Below are 16,891 nucleotides of genomic sequence, written 5' to 3'. Positions count from 1 at the left end.
CATGAACATTAAGAATAAAGCTAAGGACATATGTGTTCATATGCAACAGCGGAGCGTGTCTCTCTCCCACACAATGAATTCTAGGATCCAATTTATTCAAACAAAACAAAAAACAAGATCATACAAACGCTCCAAGTAAAGCACATAAGATGTGATGGAATAAAAATATAGTTTCACTAGAGGAACCTGATAATGTTGTCGATGAAGAAGGGGATGCCTTGGGCATCCCCAAGCTTAGATGCTTGAGTCTTCTTGAAATATGCAAGGATGAACCACGGGGGCATCCCCAAGCTTAGAGCTTTCACTCTCCTTGATCATATTGTATCATCCTCCTCTCTTGATCCTTGAAAACTTCCTCCACACCAAACTCAAAACAAACTTATTAGAGGGTTAGTGCATAATCAAAAATTCACATGTTCAGAGGTGAAATAATCATTATTAACACTTCTGGACATTGCACAAAGCTACTGAAAGTTAATGGAATAAAGAAATCCATCAAACATAGCAAAACAGGCAATGCGAAATAAAAGGCAGAATCTGTCAAAACAGAACAGTCCGTAAAGACGAATTTTTCTGGGGTACTAGACTTGCTCAAATGAAAATGCTCAAATTGAATGAAAGTTGCGTACATATATGAGGATTACTCACGTAAATTGGCAGATTTTTCTGAGTTACCTACAGAGAATACTACTCAAATTCGTGACAGCAAGAAATCTGTTTCTGCGCAGTAATCCAAATCTAGTATGAACCTTACTATCAAAGACTTTACTTGGCACAACAATGCAAAAAATAAAGATAAGGAGAGGTTGCTACAGTAGTAACAACTTCCAAGACTCAAATATAAAATAAAAGTGCAGAAGTAAAATCATGGGTTGTCTCCCATAAGCGCTTTTCTTTAACGCCTTTCAGCTAGGCGCATAAATTGTGTATCAAGTATTATCAAGAGATGAAGCATTGGCATTCTTACCAGGGGCTTTGCGCCTACCCTTCTTACTCTTATTCTTACTCTTTGGTTTAGGGAATATATGACCACATCCAGGTATGGAGGAATTTAGAGTGCCCTTCCCCACATCTATGGTTACTCCCAAGAGTTTCAGCAGGGATCTTCCAAGTGTGATTTGTCCTATCCCTACACATTCAATAACGAGATAATCAGTGGATACCGTTCTTCCAAGAAGGGTTGTGAATACTCCTTCAGCTATTCCCTTAGGAATTATAACGGAATTATCAGTGAGAGTTATTCCTTCTCCACCTTCAGTAAGTCCCCAGAGTGTCAAAGATTCATAAATACTTTCAGGCATAAGGCAAAATTCAGTCATAATATCACAATGAGCATTAAATTTTTTACCATCAATAGTAACTTTAATAGTAGGGTCCCACATTGAAGGTTCAGAGTTTATTGGAACATAATCAAAATGCTCACGAATCCGACCATACCCTTCTTTTAAGCAAGATACACTTGTCTCAAGAGTGTTCAATCTATTATAAATACTAACAAGAGATGGATCAAAATTACTAGCGGAGCTAGATGATGTAACCAATTTTTTTATGGCATTAAAAGCTTGATCCCCATCACAGTGAAGGAAATCTCCTCCCACTACAGCATCTAAGGCATATCTATAACGAAGAATAAGCCCAAAATAAAAATTACTAAGAAGCAAACTTAGCGTCATTTTAGGTTCAGTTTTACTATAAGAATCAAAAATTCTAGACCAGGCTTCTTTAAAACTCTCTTCGCCACCTTGTTTAAAAGTAAAGATTGATTCCTCAGGTGATAGAGTAACAGCTACGGGACTAGTCATGATAATAAAAATAAGGTAAATACAAATAACTAATTTTTTTTGTGTTTTTAATATGGAGAATGCAAACAAGATAGTAAATAAAGTACATGCGAGTAACTAATTTTTTTTGTATTTTGATATAATGCAGCAAACAAAGCAGTAAATAAAATAAAGCAAGACAAAAACAAAGTAAAGAGATTGGAAGTGGAGGACTCCCCTTGCAACGTGTCTTGATCTCCCCGGCAACGGCGCCAGAAATTTAGCCTTGATACGCGTACAGCACGCGTCCGTTGGGAACCCCAAGAGGAAGGTGTGATGCGTACAGCGGCAAGTTTCCCTCAGTAAGAAACCAAGGTTTAACGAACCAGTAGGAGCCAAGAAGCACGTTGAAGGTTGATGGTGGCGGAGTGTAGTGCGGCGCAACACCAGGGATTCCGGCGCCAACGTGGAACCTACACAACACAACCAAAATACTTTGCCCCAACGTGACAGTGAGGTTGTCAATCTCACCGGCTTGCTGTAACAAAGGATTAGATGTATAGTGTGGAAGATGATGTTTGCAGAGAACAGTAAGAACAATTATTGCAGTAGATTGTATTCGATGTAAAGAATGGACCGGGGTCCACAGTTCACTAGTGGTGTCTCTCCAATAGGAAATAGCATGTTGGGTGAACAAATTACAGTTGGGCAATTGACAAATAAAGATGGCATGACAATGCACATACATATTATGATGAGTAGTGTGAGATTTAATTGGGCATTACGACAAAGTACATAGACCGCTATCCAGCATGCATCTATGCCTAAAAAGTCCACCTTCAGGTTAGCGTCTGCACCCCTTCCAGTATTAAGTTGCAAACAACAGACAATTGCATTAAGTATGGTGCGTAATATAATCAACACAAATATCCTTAGACATAGCATTGATGTTTAATCCCTAGTGGCAACAACACATCCACAACCTTAGAACTTTCTGTCACTGTCCCAGATTTAATGGAGGCATGAACCCACTATCGAGCATAAATACTCCCTCTTGGAGTTACAAGTAACGACTTGGCCAGAGCCTCTACTAGCAACGGAGAGCATGCAAGATCATAAACAACACATAGATGATAGATTGATAATCAACATAACATAGTATTCCATATTCATCGGATCCCAACAAACGCAACATGTAGCATTACAAATAGATGATCTTGATCATGTTAGGCAGCTCACAAGATCCGACAATGATAGCACAATGAGGAGAAGACAACCATCTAGCTACTGCTATGGACCCATAGTCCAGGGGTGAACTACTCACACATCAATCCGGAGGCGATCATGGCGATGAAGAGTCCTCCGGGAGATGATTCCCCTCTCCGGCTGGGTGTCGGAGGCGATCTCCTGAATCCCCCGAGATGGGATTGGCGGCGGCGGCGTCTCTGGAAGGTTTTCCGTATCGTGGCTCTCGGTACTGGGGTTTTCTCGACGAAGGCTATATGTAGGCGGAAGGGTAGGTCAGGGGGCGTCACGAGGGACCCACACGCTAGGGCGGCGCGGCCCTGGCGTGGCGTCGCCTCGTCGCCCCACTTCGTTTCCCTTTCGGACTTCTGGAAGCTTCGTGGAAAAATAAGACCCTGGTCGTTGATTTCGTCCGATTTCGAGAATATTTCCTTACTAGGATTTCTGGAACCAAAAACAGCAGAAAACAACAACTGGCTCTTCGGCATCTTGTTAATAGGTTAGTGCCGGAAAATGCGTAATAATGATGTAAAGTGTTTATAAAACATGTGTGTATCATCAATAAAGTAGCATGGAACATAAGAAATTATATATACGTTGGAGACGTATCACACCCGCACCTGTTTTATGCATAAAGGACCATTGAGGTCCGACCCTATCATCGTGTTGGTAGTCAGACTTGAAATCATTCGCCTTAATGCTTGGATTTTTTTTTCAAAATGGTTGAGCTTAAGGTAGTTTCAAATATGTACCACCACCTTCGCTTACTCACAAGTGTATGTGATATAAATTTAATGATATCTAGTTAGGACTGACCTACCCTTTCAATGCCAAATCAACCGAGGACCTCAAACTACCTAACCTACCACATGGATGCGATCAGTTGGAGAACAATTGGTTGTATAGAAATCCCACCGGGTGTGATTTTACACCGGAACAATGTCTTTCCTCTTGTCCCATGCAATCCAACAGATGAGGGGAGCATATCTGTTACTCTTTCTATTTCACCACCTCCACATATTATGAAGTTTTGACTTCTATGCATTGAAGTACCTCATAAAGATGAGGCGAAGCCCAACTTTAAGACACCGCCAATGATGCTTCGTTTTGGCAATGGAGTTGCAAACAAAGATGTTTTGGTGTTCTATGTTTATTTCAGTGTGTCATGTTTTATTTTCCAGTATGTGTTTATATTTATGAGTTGGTATTTGGGCATGTCCAAATAAATGTTTAGTTCTACCATTTGGGACATTAAGTTGGCGTGGGGCTTGTTCTAGCCAAACTAGTGTTTAGAGTCATCCTATAAAGGATTTTGGCAGACGCCATATGTATCATTAGATTGAATTTTCGAGATAAAGGATACACCATAAGAAGTCTCAATGTTAGGGGTGCATATCGTTGTGTTTGGTTGCGGATCTTGAGGATATGATGCGTTGTTATGCGTGTGAGTTGATTCCGATCAGTTCCAACATCTAAAGTATTCGGGTTTCACGATTGATCTTCGATTGATCGAATTACCTAGTTGTTGGTTATTTGGTTTGCGGTGAAAGATTGGGCCAAAAACCCTACTGGATCATGTTGATCCTTATCATCTTGTTATCAGATTCGTCAAGTTTCTCTGACGATTTTTCTGCTAAGATTTACTATTAAAGAAAGAAACTCTTGGCTTGTTGAACATAAAATCATTGTGTGTGTGATCCATATGACCTAAAAGTAAAGCGCTAGCTCCCACCCAAATTTAAGCTTTATATTTCTTATTAACCTCATACAACCAATTACCAAACATATTCGTTACATTAGTTGGGGGTGATATGTTAAATGTCATATGAATAGTACAGCAAAAGAGCAAGCTATAAAAAAAGGTGATGTATTGTTTGTTTTTATTACAAAAACAACACCTATATCTGCTAATTTCTCTCAGTAAAATTATATTTTGTTATATGTACCTTGCAGCAAAGGAACCCCATGAAAATCCTTATTTTTAGTAGCACCTTAATTTTCCAAATATATGTATAGAGAAAGTAAGTATGGTCAGTCATGTAATCTATATATACAAAGATTTAACCATAAAAATTTCTGAGCTTGTTAGCTTCCAAACAAAAACACCTTTGTGCTGTGTATGATAACTCTGCTTCCATCTTTCGTAGAGCTAAATGCTGCACTACTCTGTTCTTTTCTTTGAGGCGGCCGTTAGTTGGAGACTGTAGCGGCTGTCTCCTCCGCGCCTCCGCCTCCGCCTCCGCCTCCCTCTGCTCGGGACGGCTGCAGTACGGTGTGCCTCCTCACAACACAGTGCAATGACCTCTCCGTCATCTCCTCCCGCGGACCGCCGCCGCAGGCACACGATATACCATGGCCACCGCCGCGCGTCCCCGCACCGCCCCACCGTCCGCGGCGGCCTCATCACCCACCTCCGCGCCACCAACCCCGGACCCCGCCCCTCCCCCTCCCCCTCCTCCGCCGCCCCCTTCCGCCTCCGCGACTGGGACCCCTCATCCCCCTCGCACTCCCCTCGCTCGCCGCCCACTCTGCCGCATTCCATACCCGCCGCCACCCGCCGCCTCTCCCCGCTCGCGCGCTTCCTCCTCGACGCCCTCCGCCGCCACCACCGCTGGGGCCCTCCCGTCGTCGCGGACCTCTCCAAGCCCCGCCGCGTGCCCCCCACGCTCGTGGCCGAGGTCCTCAGCGCGCGCCCGCCGCCACCTCCCCCGCTCGCCCTCCCCTTCTTCCACTGGGCCGGCCGCCAGAAGGGCTTCCGCCACTGCTTCCCCGCCTTCCACGCCCTCGCCTCGCTCCTCTCCGACGCGGGCCTCCCGGGCGCCGCCGACCAGCTCCCCGACCTCATCCGCGCCCACGGCAAGCCCGTCTCCCACCCTCAGCTCACCCTCCTCGTCCGCCTCCACACGGCCGCGCGGCGCCCCCTCCGCGCGCTCTACACGCTCCGCAGGTTCCGCCACGAGTTCTCCGTCCAGCCGCAGGTCCACGCCTGCAACCGCGTCCTGGGCGCCCTGGCCGCCGCAGGGCATGTCGACGACGCGCTCAAGCTGTTCGATGAAATGTCAAAGGACGGTGCTGCTGGTGTGAAGCCTATGCCAGTCACGTTTGCGATCATCGTCCGCGCGCTGGGCCAGGCAGGCATGACGGACAGGATCCTAGAGATGATCGCAAGGATGCGGGACGAGGTGTGCCGGCCCGACGTCTTTGTGTACACCGCTCTCGTCAAGACCATGGTGCGCAGGGGCCACATGGAGGGCTGCATCAGGGTGTGGGAGGAGATGGGGAGGGATGGTGTGGAGCCAGACGCAATGGCATATGCTACAATGGTTGGGGGGCTATGCGATGCTGGGATGCTAGAGGAGGCCGCTAAGTTGTTCGATGAGATGACCAAAAAGGGGCTGTTGGTTGACCGGGCTGTGTATGCGTCCCTCATCGATGGGTATGTTGCTGCTGGGAGGGTTGGGGATGGCTGTAGAGTGTTGAAGGGAATGGTGGATGCTGGCTACCGTGCTGACCTCGGAACATACAACACACTCATTGCCGGGCTGTGTGATATAGGTCGGGAGGACAAGGCGTATAAGATGTTTCAGATTGTCCTTCAGGAGGATCTCGCGCCAAGCTCTCAGACAGTTTCACACTTGCTACTTTGCTACGCTGATAAGGGTGAGATGGTTAATTTTTTTGGATTGGTCGACAAATTGGTCGAGCTGGGCTTGCCTGTCGTAGAATTTTTAGCGGACTTCCCGAGGCTCTTTGCATGCAAGGACGGAAGGGAATTGAAGGCTGTGGAAGTGTTTAGGACTTTGAGACAAAAAGGTTATTGCAGTGTTACCATTTACAACATTCTTATCGAGAATCTGCTCAAGATCAAGGAGAGGAAGATAGCTCTAGTACTGTTTGAGGAAATGAAACTTTCAGATGACTGCAAACCAGAATCATGTACGTATAGTCATATGATCCCTTGTTTTGTGGATGAAGGAACTATTCAAGAGGCTTGCTCCTGCTACAACTCCATGATCAAGGCAGAATGGACACCAAGTATCTCTGCCTATTGGTCTCTCGTGAAAGGGCTATGCAAGGTTGGGGAGATAAATGCGGCTGTCTCACTCGTAACAGATTGTCTTGGAACTGTAGAGAATGGGCCAATGGAGTTCAAGTACACCTTAACTATTATTGAAGCTTGCCGGTCAAAAAGCCCAGAGAAGGTCATGAAAGTGGTGGATGAGATGATTGAGTTAGGTTACTCAATAGAAGAGCTTACCTTCTCTGCTATCATCTATGGCTTCTGCAAGCATGCAACTTCAACTGGAGCTAGACAAGTGTTCTCTGTTATGAGAGACCGGGATATTATTTCAGAAGCTAATTTTATTGTTTACGAGGATATGCTGAATGAGCATCTCAAGAAGGTCACTGCAGACTTGGTGATATCTGGATTGAAGTTTTTCAACCTTGAATCAAAACTGAAATGGAGAAGCAGAGTTGATTGAAATATATTTGTACAGATATTAGGTACAATGTGCTTATCTTCAATTCTGATCTGTGTCGTTTAAATATAAGATTGTTTTGATACTTTCCTATGAATTTAATATTGCATCATTTAATAAGTACCATCACTGCTTTAACCTCTTCTGGGAAGTTGCATAGCCTGCTTATTCCAAAAATGCATGCAAGGGGCAGGACGTGGCTTGCCAGTGTTGATATCTAGGGTCTGTTTGGATTCAGCCCACACGTGCCCTGCCAAATCCTGGGCGTGCCAAATTTTTGGCGAACGATTTCGCCGCCGTGGTCTGGCCAAGCCACAGGCTGAAAAAGTAACGGGGTGACCAAATAATTGGAAAGGCGAAGGAACATTGGCTTTCATCCAAACGACCACCCAGGTCCTGAGTCAACGCCAAAATATTGGTTTGGCAGTTGTTGGAAGCAATCCAAACAGACCCCTAGACTTATTTATACCAAGTTATCAGTGATTCAGTATGCAATACTCCCTTTATTCTCATATAAAAAGGCCTTTTGTCCAGAATCAAACAGTGTAATTTTTTTATCAAGTTTATAGAAAAAATGGTAATGTAGATAGTTTTTATAAACTTGGTCAAACTTTAAATTGTTTGACTTTGGCCAGAATTTATACGGCTTATTTTGAAGAGAGTATTTCCTACTGGCTATGACCTTTTCTCAAGCTTATCTGCCAAGGAACATAAACTAATATAGTACGTATTGCATTAAAAAAGAAGGCAACCACTTAGTTCTGGAGGTTTCACTTTAGTGTGGCTTTTACAAGTATCAGTGTACCCAGACTTATATGAAGTTTGGATATCTGTATTGCACCATCCACCCACACACCCTGAGAACCGAAACAACTTTATCTTTTATATGCATGATTAGAGTACTTGTATCCTCATAATTTCATGCGCATATGGGGTATCATTCGACGGCAAATAGAGAGAAGGCAACAGTATGTGTTTTTAATGTATGACATTAGACATACTAATGAGTTTGATACTGAAATATTCTGTGTACCCCTGTACTCATGATGCTGTGGATTCATAGGTCTTTTAAGATTTATTTGGTACATTTAGAATGCCCTAAAACCGTATCCAAGCTTAATGGGTGTAGGTGCGTTCATGCATAGCTGGAAATGTACTCTTTACAGACTCTTTTGTCCTTACTCCTCCATTGATGTGTTACGAGAGATAGAAATCATATCGCAGGAGCGAGCCATCTGGCTTAAACTGCACTGCATATATTGAAATCCCTGTACATCTAGTTTTAGAACTGTGTTGCATAATCACCACTGTACATCTAGTTTTAACTTTTAAGCAAAGCATTGGTAGTACTGTGGTACTGTACCAAACAGCCATCTTGCAACTTTCGAATAACTTTCAGTTAAGTTACTGAGTGTAGATTAAAGAGTTTTTAATTTACTATATGTGTATACCATCACATTTGTATGGTCTGTTCTCAAGTACATTGATTCTACCTTATCTTATGAAGTTATGAGTGAGTGGTGCTGACATTTTGGCTGCTACAGTGCCTCATGGTTGTGCATGCACCATTCATATTTGTTATTTGCTAACTCTTGCATGTTTGCATAAAGCAAATGTTAGTACCTTAGCTAAAATAACCTGAGCTAGTATTTTTTTCATAGGCAAATATCCAGGAATAACTATAAATATGCATTCAGTTAAAAAAAAATATAAGTATGCATTTCTTCAATCTTTGCAGTCTGTAGGGTTCAGTCAGGTATCTATTTGGTAGAAAAGAACCTACCTTCAGGGATGGTTGTGCTTCATTACTGATGTTACGGGTGGCACATTAATATTTTTTTTTATTAATCTCCCTTCATGTATGATGTCAATTCTTCGCAACATCCTTATACTGCAAAGAACGATTTGGCAAGAAATTGTTAATGTGGATTTTATTTGTTATTCTACAGTTGATTTCAGTATTGCATCCAATATGTGGTTATTGAAAAATTAGGTCCTAATATACTCTATGACTATTGACAGTTACTTGGAAGATCTCTAGCTGGACAAGCGTGTGGGCCTCGTACTGGATATATTGACTAGCTAGGATCTCTCATTGGGCATTTGGGCTTACTGGTAAATGAGGCTGGTCACATTTACCTCGTTGTTGCTTACCTGCAGACTGGCCCTTCCCAGCAGAAGACATCGACCACACTAAACCACAAAAGTAAGTAATGTATTGTGGAAGTATACAAATTCTCTAATTGGCAGTGAAGGCAGCGTTGGTGAATGGCCTTATAGTGTATAGGCACTGTTCAACCTATTTATAGAGCAATATGTAGTCTACAAAGCTGGTTCCGACTGAGTTTGTTGCGTTATTTTTTCAACCAAACTGGAAATTATTAGAAGGTCTGAACGGCGTGAGGTGTGTTAAACCAGACATAAGTATATGGGGAGAACATGATATTAATTGTGTTATCCATTAGCCAATCTTTAGTTCTTATCCCTGTACCTGCCCTGAAGCAATCCACTATCCATGCAGTTGATGCTATCAAGAAACGAAAAAAGGACTAATATATGCACATCATATATGGTTTCAGAAAATAATCTGTTTTTAAGTTTAGAAAAGAAGCTTGTATATCTCTCTACATTCAAAAGTTAGACTTAAGACCTTGCACTTGAAGAAAATATGCATCAGATGACCCCTTTACTTTCAGAAGCAAAATCCAACTACTGATAATCGTAGAAGTTCAATGCTAGGCTCCCTTGGTTTGTGGCGGCATTATTTATCTTCAGTTTATGAGCCTATGTTTATATATGGAAAGGTTCAACTAATAGAGGTATTTGGCAACTCGTTTATCCATTTAATGTCATCTGTATTCTTTTTTGGATTTTGTGAAAAATAACTTCCTCTACATTGTCTGAGGTTCATTTTGTCATACCTATATTTACATGATGGAACTCATCCATTTAATGTCCCTTGATTAAAAAATGAGACCAACCAGGACTAGCCCTTGGTGGCATATATTTTTATATAGAAGAAGACTCCTTGGTGAGAATTCCAGAAATTCGCTCCCGGCATGATTTAAACTCTGGTTGTTGGGTGAGCCACTGCTATCTCAACCACTAGGCCTCTGCCTGGTCCTCAACCCCTGGTCCCTTAATTACTTACATAAATCAACGTAATATCGCTTGACTATTCTTACAGTTGGTTAAGTTTTAACTTTGAGATGGCTAATCTCGCTTTCATGCAATTGCTGGAGCACCACCGTACGATGACAAAGTTCTGTTTTTAATATTGGTTAATATGTGGTAAAATGGTTTGACTGATGTTAAAGACTGTAGCGACTTCATGAAAATATTATAGGAAGTCAATGATCAGGTTCCTTTTTTCACAATGATCCATATAGAATACAGAGCTTTGGGCATCATCAGAAAGAGGTCAAAAAACAACATAGCCAGCTGGTGGAGCAAATGAGATCCTGTGGTGCTACCTACAAGGTTGATGCAGAGGTAATTTAGCATTGATTCCTATAGTTGTCACTTGAATTGCAACAGACTGGTATTTTCTATTCTACTGGTCATCTTATCTTAAAAACACATGACTGGTTTAGAAAAAATGCCATTGGATCTACTTATTTTTTAAAGCTGATAGTTCAACATAAAGCGCATAAAATGACTAAATGCTGACGGTGCCACCTTAACGAGAGCATCCTACTAAATGAGTAAGTCCAGGAGAAGAAGTACATATATCCTCCCGAAGCCAAAACCTATACCCACAGTCCGTCCCACACAACAAAAAGCAGAAGGCAAGAAGCAACGGAACTAAACAAAACAAGCTTCCAGCATTTCCTATGCAATCCTGCCTCGTCAGGGTTGCTTTGCAGTTTTCTCAAGACTGGTCCTGTTCACCCGCTATATTTTCCATTTCTGCATGAAGAATGCTATTTTGAAATCATGAGGATGAGCCAACAACTTTTTCTCAAACTTTATTTTATATCTAATATTGTCTCACAGGGTTGAGCAAAGGGGTATCAGCCCAAAGCAAATAACCTTCCTGCAATTTTAGAAATCCCTCTGACCAAATAAAAAAAATCCCCCAAATCCCAGTCAAAAACTTCATTCAGAAGATTCAGGCAAACAACGTGACTTACTTTTCAAAATCTTAGCTCTTCTTTGGCACTTAGAGAGCTTCTTGTTTACGTGTAGCTTTGAGAGATCAAACGTACGAAGTCAGCAACTCGGCGTTACGTATAGCCAGGCTTCTCAATCAATGAAAGATATGTTCATTCTGTTGATGGATACTTCTCATGTTTCTGTAACTATAATAGTATCATGTTCCTGTAGCTATACTGCAAGTGGTTGGGCCAATATAATTCACATGCCGCTGTTGCTGCAGAAACTTATATGGTTGCTACACTGATTTAGATATGGAAAGCATACGCGGTCTTCCATTTGCAGTGTGGTCTTCAATTGGCTACCTATTCTGCAAGTTGGACATGGGGGTAGCTGTTGCCATATAGCGTAAGGTATAACCGTTGACACATGTTGATGTCAATTCACTGCTATGGATGTAAGTTTGTGTACATCTCTATTGATGCCACCAAATTACCAATAATTTTGCGGGTGTGGTAGTACATGCTGTTGTGGGAAGTTGTAGCCTTGGACATGCAGTGGTAGACGCTGTTGTGGGACCTTGTACTTGGACAAATGTTTAGATGGTATGGATTAAGAATACAAAAATGTCCAGTTTTCGACTTTGAACTCTGGCAGAAGTTTACTTTTCAACCATGAAGTCTTTAACTGTTTCAAATGCAACCTTGAGCTGGCTTTTGCTAACATGGATGCTATCTGTGTCCACTGCACTGCTAGGTTGTTGCCATGCCATGAAGTTCCATTTTGTAATACAATTGTGCCAACCTTCTTCCATTTTTAGTATTTTTTTGTGTGTGGAATTCAGTTAGCTAAATGATGTAGCTTGAATTAAATATCTGATTTGTAGTGTTCGTTTGTTCAAGGCACCCAAAAGCACTTGTCGCACGACATGGGGTAAGAAGTGGACTCTTTCAATATGTCGAGGTTGCAATGCAAATGGTTTCAGAGTTCAGGGAGAAGTGAACATTTACCTAGAGTTTGGGATTGAAAAGCGTTTTTTTTTTCAAAAAAAAAATATACGAGGAACTAGACATATTTTCTTCCTGTAAGAAGACAGTCACACAAATTTGAGTCAAACAGGACTTGAATCCTCAAGCGGTGGCATTGTACATGCGCACCAGGCCCAACTGTGTTAATCTCAATACCTACTATAGATGGTATTCATTTAATTTTTTGTTTTTCCGTTTACTTATTACTTGATGTTTATCCAAGTAACTGGGGTTGGAAGTTGCAAGTAGCTAGTAGCTAGGGATGTTGCCGCGCTTAGAAACTACAAGGGTCTGTTCGGTTTCAGAACCGCATGGAACGGAATGGAATCAAGTCGTTCCTCAGGGCGATTCCTGCGTTCGGTTCTGGGATGGAATGGAACCAACACGTTCCTCAAAAGGGAATATTCGCTGTAGATCCGGAACGAGCCCGTCCGGCCGAATCGGTCGAACGAAGTGGAACGGGCTCTGTCATCGGGGCTAATCGCGCTTATCTCTCTCCCCTCGATCTCCCCTCTCTCTCTCGACCGGAACGAGTCGGACGGCGGACGAGCATGGCGCGGAGGCCGACGGAGCAGGGCGGCCGCGGACGAGCATGGCGCGGAGGCGGCCTCCCCTCTCTCCCCTCGACCGGCCTGAGGCGGACGGACCAGCGCGGCGGACGGAGCAACGCCGGCGGCGGACGGAGCAGGGCGGCCGCGGACGAGCATGGCGCCCTCCCTCGAGCTCCTGCGCGCGGCGAGCCGCCCTCCTCGGCCTCCTTGAGGTCGCCCCGCCGCCATCCTCCAAAGTCGCCTCTGTTCCGACGGGCGCGGGCGGCGGAGGTCGGCGGCGGGCGCGGGCGGGCCGAATGTTGGCGGGCGCGGCGCGGAGGTCGCCGGGGCGCGGAGGTTGCCGGGGCGTGGAGCTCGCCGGGGTGTGGAGGTCGCCGGGGGCGTGGAGGTCGCCGGGGCGTGGAGGTCGCCGGGCGCAGAGGTCGCGTGCGCGGCTCCTCTCCCGTGGTTTGGGAAATAATTAGGGTCAAAATTGGGTATTTAGACTAATTAGGTTCTAATTAATTGGGTATTTAGACTAATTAGAGTCCATTCCATTCCACAGCTTCTAAAATCAACCGAACACCCAGATTGAATGGAATGGGATGGAATGGAATGGAACGGAACCATTCCATTCCATTCCACCACATCCCGAAACCGAACACATCCCAAGAGAACTTATGAAGAGAATGGCAGGGGAACTCTACATTCAGTTGTTACTATTGTAGATTTCACTTGGACCTAGTGTATCGACGTGTATGCTACGGTTGTGAAGTAGAGATACTGATATAATAAGTTCCCCTTACATCATAGTTTGACTACCTACAGCGCTCACATTCTGGTACAGCATAGTTGTGCTGGATGTAAGTCACTCAACAAATCTAGCTCTGAAAGCATGCATATGCATGACCATTGTTGATAGGGCCATGCGTATCGTTTTCGATGCAGATCGGTCAAGAAGATTTTTCTGTTTTTGAACATTGGCGAGAAGATTAGATATGATCAGTACACCGCTGCAAGGTTGCTATCATACAGCTAACAAAAGCTAAAACTAAGTATATCTCTAGGCTTTAGCCGTATCTTCTTCATTTGGGACAACCTTCATTGTGCATAACTAACATCTCTATAATTTGAGCTTGAATGCGACGCTTCGATGAACACTCAGTGGTGAAGAAATCATCACATTCCTGAAATGGCAGTTAGGTGTGAAGGCTCTGACCTGTCACCTGTAGGGAGATGCATGAATTAATCAACCGACCATTGCAGATTAGCTTTGCCCATTATGTTCCTATCATCAGTCTTTTGGGCAAACTGACCAAATCAGTCCTACCTAATTGCCGCAAAGACGAACCGTTTGCTTAAGTAATCAAGAACCCTTGTTTCTTCCTTGACTAATTGGCTTCATGCCAGATAAAAATATATTCACTCACTGAAGGTTGATGGATGTTTAGCGCTGAGGTTAATTAGTTAGGTTTCCATAGGGAGCAAACAGGTCAAGAATGCATGGTCGGCAGTTTAAGCTTTTGGACTTCTTTCTATCACAGGGAATTGAAAGCAACATCAAAAGCAGGCAGCTGAAAGAAAATATATCCACAATAAGAGCGCGGTGCAAATGACTCTGAAATTGGAGCCCAAAATAAGTTAATAGTCATCAATTTGAGAAGATAGAACGGAGATATTACTGTTTCCCAGCCAAAAGCCAGAAGATTCAAACTCCATGCAGTGCATAGGATTCTAGTATTCCCTGTGGTTCGTGAGGCTGACTGGGGTAGTTTTTCTTTTCTTCTTTTGTGCTTCATGATAAAAAGGAAATACACGCTCGTATACAATCATTTATATTGGGGCTTGGCACTTGGGAGCACAAACTGACGCGTTAAAGAATAACCTGCCAAAACTACTTCAGACTATTCAAAATTTCAAATAAAAAAAATGCGGTACGTGTTAATGTCTTATATGTGTGTTTTAAGTTAGATGAAGTACAAACACCGGTCCTCTAAAAAAATATTTCAAACAACATATTTGTTTAATTTACACTGATTTTTATGAACATATACATATACACAAAGGATATATATACATCTGTTACTTTTTAGTCTTTTTACATTAATATATTCATTTTTGCAACTTGAAAACATTGTGTTTATGTATTTTACTAAAATGATCATGGCCTAATTTGCAATTCTTGTTGTTTGTTTTAAAAATTGGTCGCGAAAGAAATCTTTTTGGTTAATGAGATCTCAGTTATGTCCTCTCACATTTCACCCTGTATGGTTTGGACCACAAAACTATGTTTCGCAACTTCGCTACAGATGTTCTCCTCTCTCGAGAGAATTTATTGAAAATTCTTACAGTTACAAAAACATGCATATACCTCAAGTTAGTTTAATAAAATAAGACCTGATTTCAATTTTTTGAAAAAGGCTATTTAAGTGCTTCAGAATTTTTTCAAAAAGGCTATATAAATGCTTCAGAAAAATTTGAAATAATTCACAGCGTGTATGTCACCTTGATACTTACCCATGCAAATTTTAAAGAAAAAACACGACCGTATGTGACCTACACAAAAAAGAGAAAACAGAACTTTGTTATACCGTGTATACTGCGTACTTCTTATATTGTGAACAGTATAATTTATTATTTTTGTGTAGGTTACATAATTTTATATTTTCGATTCAAACTTCGACATGCACATACCTGGATACATTCTCTACCTACATGATTTATGCCGCATTTTCTTATTATTTTTAGTAGTTGTTTTGATTTTATTGTTAAAAACGGGTTCTGGCACACACGAGAGCCAAAAATCTACTTTTAGCAATCGTAAGAGGGCAGCGTACATTTTTTTTCTTTTGAGAAACACCAAGTACAATATAGCACATGAACTCACACAACGTCGACTGAAGACGGAGTCGAAGCTCGACTGACGGAGTAACCACACAAACATCTCCCTGGAACTTCGCCTCCTGCTGAAGAAAAACCGCATTGTTGAGACTCCAAAACATCATACCTGGAGTTTTATCACTAGTGGACCCAAAGTGTAACCACACATCTTAACCATTCAACCAATATCTGATTCTCGATTAGCAGCCCTTGGTACGACATGAGGTGCCATAATTTTTCCTCATTTTCACTGACTTCCTTTGTCCTCTTTGTTTATTTTCTTTCCAGTTAATTTATTCATTTCTCTTAACATTTTTTTGTTGTTTGAAGCAGCGCATCTCACACGGATCTTCTCCACATGCCACCGATGAGGACGGCTGGATTGGCATAGCGTGGAATTAAGAGCACAGCCAACTTTCGGCTGTAGTAGACAGGGACAGAGAATCTAATGTTGTGCACACCAACCAATCAAACGACTAACCGATCAATCAGCTGATAATTAATTATAGCTACCTCCTCTCTGCACTTCAGTAAAAAGTTATCTGCTGACAGTCCAATTGTATGGTATTATATCACAGATTGGTGACGTAATTAACCCCAAAGCAAAAGGTAAGAGAGCAGCTGTTGTTCAGGAGCCATGGAATCACAAACAAACAAAAAGCGTGCATGGATGCACAAGGTAGCTAGCACTCGTCTTACATAGTGGTTTAATTTGTACTACGTATATCTCACCAGACTTCACAACGACACAAACTAAGTCAATGGTAAGCTAAGTCAAAAGATAGATGTCATATCGTCAATGGTTGATTGTATATGGCAATGGCCGAGCTTTGCACTTGCTTCTCGTCATGCGTCCATAAAATGGTAAATTA

The 16,891-nt window shown here is 42.6% G+C and overlaps 1 protein-coding gene across 8 annotated transcripts; it reads left to right on the top strand.

The window, feature by feature from the left end:
- Positions 1–5,169: 5,169 nt before the first annotated feature.
- LOC127322068 (pentatricopeptide repeat-containing protein At4g20740) lies at positions 5,170–16,591 on the top strand. 8 transcript variants are annotated; one of them, XR_007864506.2, is made up of 5 exons: positions 5,170–7,511; positions 9,509–9,692; positions 10,876–10,978; positions 11,894–11,994; positions 12,484–12,818. XR_007864506.2 is itself a non-coding variant. In XM_051351016.2 (2 exons), exon 1 carries the CDS (start codon positions 5,303–5,305, stop codon positions 7,487–7,489), a length of 2,187 nt encoding a protein of 728 aa, XP_051206976.1. In that variant the 5' UTR covers positions 5,170–5,302; the 3' UTR covers positions 7,490–7,511; positions 9,509–10,154. The 8 variants fall into 8 exon arrangements, 1 of the variants encoding a protein (XP_051206976.1); XR_007864507.2 differs by lacking the exons at positions 11,894–11,994; positions 12,484–12,818 and adding an exon at positions 16,353–16,591; XR_007864505.2 differs by lacking the exon at positions 10,876–10,978 and having other exon boundaries at positions 11,865–11,994; positions 12,484–12,815.
- The last annotated feature ends 300 nt before the right edge of the window (positions 16,592–16,891 follow it).

This window comes from Lolium perenne, chromosome 2 (genome assembly GCF_019359855.2).
Source record: "Lolium perenne isolate Kyuss_39 chromosome 2, Kyuss_2.0, whole genome shotgun sequence".
Taxonomy (NCBI): domain Eukaryota; kingdom Viridiplantae; phylum Streptophyta; class Magnoliopsida; order Poales; family Poaceae; genus Lolium; species Lolium perenne.
The sequence above is the reverse complement of the archived record's forward strand: the minus strand, read 5'-3'. Positions and strand labels throughout refer to the sequence as shown.